General features: G+C 39.8%; 1 protein-coding gene across 1 annotated transcript; it reads right to left on the minus strand.

The window, feature by feature from the left end:
* Window positions 1-1,739: 1,739 nt before the first annotated feature.
* On the minus strand, window positions 1,740-4,670 carry LOC132164716 (uncharacterized). Its single transcript, XM_059575271.1, has 8 exons — window positions 4,380-4,670; window positions 4,158-4,288; window positions 3,819-3,896; window positions 3,638-3,682; window positions 3,485-3,529; window positions 3,275-3,326; window positions 2,664-2,760; window positions 1,740-2,195 (listed from the first exon to the last, which is right to left on the minus strand). Exons 1-8 carry the CDS (start codon window positions 4,630-4,632, stop codon window positions 2,030-2,032), a joined length of 867 nt encoding a protein of 288 aa, XP_059431254.1. The 5' UTR covers window positions 4,633-4,670; the 3' UTR covers window positions 1,740-2,029.
* Between the last annotated feature and the right edge of the window lie 205 nt (window positions 4,671-4,875).

Here is a 4,875-nt window from a genome sequence, read left to right on the forward strand (position 1 = left end):
TATTTTTATTTTTAATAACTTGGTAGTAGGGAGGGTCTCAATGTAGAAAATTTGAAGGAGTAAAGTTCCAAAGACTAAAATATATGAGAATAACTTCTATAAGCATCTAGCACAATAAAAATTAGACACATCAGAATATTACACAAAATTACACAAAATCAAATAAGAACAAAAACAGACGATTATATTTAATTATTTATATCTATTCTCCCCAAGTAATTCATAGACAAACCCCATCCCTTTTCCCCTTCAGTTGTAAAACCAGCCCCACCCCAAGAGCCAGTGCTCTGCCGGGGCCTGTATTAATTGGATGTTTTCCATAGCGATCTCAACCGTTTCTTGAACACAAAAAGAACTTTCAAACAACTCATGTCGAGGCCTCCATTAACGTCTTGATTACAATCTGTAAGTTGTAAACATTTGTTCGATCTGTCTGTAACGAGTTAGCTTCCAAGGAACAAGATAAAATGAACTAAAATTGAAAGTATCCTCCAAAGAATGAATACCCAGAACTTATTGGTGGTGGAGCAAAAGTGGAGGAGAGGGCTGTGGGGTTTGGCGACGCTCGAAGGTGGTGGAGTAGTGGGTCGGTAGGGTGGGCAGGGGCCAGGGAAGTGGGTTTTCTCTTGAATGAGAGAAATTGGGTTTTGTTACCTGTGGGTGGCTGAGCAGCAGAAGAGGAATCCATTAGTGGGGTTTGGCAATTGTCAGCAGCGCTTGGTGGAGCCGTGGCTCTAGGGGGTGGCGGTGGGCGTGGGTTTTACGATCGAAGGGGAAAATGATGGGTTTTGCCGATGGATTACTTGGGGATAATGGGTACAATCGTGTATTTTCATTCTTATTTGATTTTGTGTAATATTATTGGAGTGACTTAGTTTGTGCCAATGTCCTTTTACGAAGTTATTCTCAAGATGTATATATATATATACTTCTAGAAAAGAAATTAATGGTTCTATCACAGAAACCCCAGATCAATTATAGCCGACATGGGCCACATCAACGACGAATGCTTAAAAGCCTGTTTCAGCGATTAGGTTTGTGGGCCCAGCCATAGAGGCTAGGCTTCCAAAAATTGACGGGCAAGACCACCTAAGTAGGGTGGAACTCGCTCGTCTTAAGTCCCAGTGTGTTCGTAATGTTAGGTGTTGGCACGACCCGCCGTCACTAAACGATCATAGACGAGTCGCCTTTCACCCCTGACAGGACGAGTCAGTTAACTCATCCTTTCAATTGCGTATTTATAGGTCTACTCTGACCCTTCCGCTTCGTAACTTTCCGATGTGGGACTTGGTTCGATCTTAAAATGCTTTCCACGTGGAAATAGCTCCCTCACAGTCACTGTAACGTTGTCTGGGTTGGGCTCCTGCAGCCTGGGACTCGGCTAGAACCCCAATCTGAGAGACGCTTTGGCAACAATCAAAGCCATAAAAACCCATGGGTGTGAATGAGATGGGATAATTGGAAAGCACAAAATTCAGGCTTCATATTCTTTACCTGTTAAACCCTGGAAACCATGAGAAACGAGTATTACTACTTCATTAGTGATTGGGTAAAAAACAAAAAGAGGATGTTTTTATTTATCAAATCTGTAAGCAAGTACACCAGAATGAAATACCCAAAGGCTATTATTATGAGTGGGAGACGAATTTCCTCCAGTCCTTGAAAGTAAAAAGAAGGTTCATAGATGGGAATACGCTACCAAATCGCAGAAGGAAAACAAATGCTATCAAATGTGCAAATTGAATAATCTAAATGCCTCCATTTTGAGAAATATAAATCTGAAAGGCGTACAATTGTTTAATTTTGCTACCAACGCATGGAATACAGTATTCGCCCTATTTGCTTCTAAGAATACAAATTTCCTGCTTTGAGTACAAGATTTTACATTTGTCCTGCTGGTCGGAATAAATTAGAGCTCTTCTCCTCAAAACTACGCTCACAGATAAATGAGGTTGAAGATGGTGTTGAACAAGCGCATGAAACCTTCTTCACACAACTTCTAATTTTTCTATTTATTTCGGGGAAAATATCAACCACCATAACGCGTCTTGAGCGATTCTGGAGGCTCCTCTTCCATAATGCCTGAACCCGTTGTTGCAAGGTACTCACGGATGGTTGTTTTACGGTCTGCAAGGAAAGTGTGATCCAGGAAGTTGTTGTAGGCTACATCACTGAGGTTCTTTGCTGCCAAAACACTACAGAAGATTTCATTACTTCAGTTTATGTACACCGACGTTGGCCTCTTAAGGTACTGTTAGTTTCAAGGGGGCAAAAAAGCTTTTAGCATATATATTCATAGCAAATGGGATAAAAAATTGGGCAGAGCGGCTTAAAGCATATAAAGGGAAGTGACTGGTAATCATCTCCAAACCATTGATATAGACAGAGATATTAGCCAAAAGTTTGTGCCAATCTTTCTGGGTATCTTGTTGAGTATATTCAAGGACATCCAATCAAACCATGGTGAACAGCCAAAGAAAATAGAGATGAAAAACAGAGAAAAGGTTACCACATACAAATGTGCAAATTGAATAATCTAAAGATCAGTGTGGCTATGCCTTATAGATTAGAGGTCAAAATTTTGTTTCTGATTGACTACTAGTCCATCATACTCCGTACTAGTAATATTTAACCATAGCAAACATGCGTTAAATAGCACTAACCAGTGTCTAAGATAAACACGGCAAGGGAAAATATCATCTCGCCAAATCTTATCGATGTTATAACGTCCATAATGCTGAAAATAGATCTCCTTGCTTCCTGTAAGAAAATAACTAGCACTAATAGTGTCAAAGGTACTTTCTTTGCGTTACTGAGAACTAAAGTGACAAAAAAGAGATGAAATGATGTAAAGATTGAACGTCCTGAGCCCTCACACAGGTACTTGAATATTGCTTTAGCAAGTACATTACAGAACCTCAAATTTATGATGAAACCATTTTCAATCTTATATGATAACTAACAATAGCAGTCAAAACAATCTATTCAAACATTTGAAGCAGAAATGATAAATAGCCTCCTGGGGTCTGAAAATAACAACAGCAATGATACCCCATCATCACTACTGACAATATCAACCATATCACTTGGAAGCTGCCTATGCTGAAATAGAGCTTAGATTTTTTGTTTTTCCTTTCTTTTTCTAAAAGAGGAACAACCCTAGTAGACAGGTAGTATACCAGATCCATCTCCAAGATAAGTCCAAAGATGTCTCAAACTTACATATGCCTCATATTCTCAAACTAACAATTAGAGGAGCCCCAAAAAAGATTACCTTTGCATCGAACTTGAAAAAATTCCTCATCACTATATCGAGCACAAAGCACCTGTATCGATGCCCCAAAGAGCAAGTTATCATAGACTTCATAGTTATCATCCCAGTAACTTACATGTAAACTTATTTATTTGAGTGAGAGAGAGAGAGAGAGGGAGAGAGAGAGAGAGAGAGAATCGCAGACTACATAGTCAATCAATTTCCGCATACCGCTCGATTGTCAAATGGCTTCCCATCAAGTGATTCAGGCACAACCTATAAGAGAGAGAAATAAAAACAATCTGTAATTCTAAAGGAGAGCAGATCTCAAAAAGTAATTTGATCTCACAAACACAATGGTAAGTAGCAATCTCATTAACTCACAGCTAGGAACCGAAATTCAAGCTCCCTCTTGACAAAAGCCGGAATCTGAACATAACAAAAGTAAAATTTTGAGTTAGACTTTGATAACAATTTTGACTCCTTTCACTTTCATTTTCACGATTCACTAATCAAATCAAACATAGCAAAGGAACTGAAATCATACACCTTACACCATATTTACCTCTGATTTTTGAATCTCGAAGACTGTGACCACCAGAGTTTCACCTTCACAGGGCTCTACACTCAAGCTAGAAATCTCCTGAAAAATTAGCAATCAACAATCACTAAGATCATTATATTTTCATTCAAATTTCATTAATTATTCAAAATTTCAAGAAAAAAAGGGAAAAAAATTATTTGTTTTTTCGTTTTCTCCAAGAAACTAAAAAGCGCGAAAAATTTGTTTTAACTTCAAAATTTGTCATTTTCCCAAGTTTTCCCGGGAACCAAACAGATTGTACAAGTACAACAAAAATATCGATGACAATGAGAGGCTTAAGACTGATTATATAGAAGGAACCTTGGTTTCTGGCTTGGCTATACCACGCTCGAAGAAAATCGGAGCCGCGTGAGCGAACACGCGCCGAAAGCCGTTCAATCTCGTAACTCTAAAGTCGATCAGGTCTGGAAATGTACTCCTCGCGCTCCTTTCTGGTCCTCAGAGAAAGATTGACCGGACCATCGGATTTCAAAAAACACAAAAACAATGACGATGATGAATGGGGACTTTGATCGTACGTACCGGAGAGGAGGGAACCGAAGCCACAGATGGAGATGAGACCGTCGGGGGAGACAATGGTTTCGAAATCGGACTCGTCGCAGAGTTCAATCGTCGGTACGACGAGGTGGTGGTCGGATGACATGTTGATCGGAAATAGTAGCGGAAGATTTCGCCGGCGAACGGCTAGGAGAGAGAGGGTTGTGCGGTGGAGCCACGCGCGGGGCGCCAATGGGGGAGGAATGGGAGGGAATGACAAAAAAAGAGAAGCGGACATGAGATTTGATGAGCGGAGCTGTACGTGAAGATTGACTGAGCGGAGATTTGCAGAGATTTTGAGTGGTGTAATTGGCATTTCGCATAATTCTTATGGGTGTTTTAGTCAACTTCGAAGAACGGAGAAACGACGTCGTACTATTGTTGAAACTCCACTTCTATAGATCAAGGATTTGTAGCATTCCTCCTTCCTTAGTAATGTGATATATATATCAAACAAGTAGAAGTGATTATTCATTATTGT

The sequence above is a fragment of the Corylus avellana genome, chromosome ca1 (genome assembly GCF_901000735.1).
Source record: "Corylus avellana chromosome ca1, CavTom2PMs-1.0".
NCBI lineage: Eukaryota > Viridiplantae > Streptophyta > Magnoliopsida > Fagales > Betulaceae > Corylus > Corylus avellana.

Bases quoted from the DNA above. Each gene is read 5' to 3' on its own strand.
- LOC132164716 (XM_059575271.1), bottom strand. From the start codon at position 4,632: ATGTCCGCTTCTCTTTTTTTGTCATTCCCTCCCATTCCTCCCCCATTG. The intron at 3,683-3,818 runs GTAAATATGGTG...TGTTATGTTCAG, and splicing joins TCGAGATTCAAAAATCAGAG to ATTCCGGCTTTTGTCAAGAG. The intron at 3,530-3,637 runs GTGAGTTAATGA...TCTCTCTTATAG, and splicing joins TTGAATTTCGGTTCCTAGCT to GTTGTGCCTGAATCACTTGA.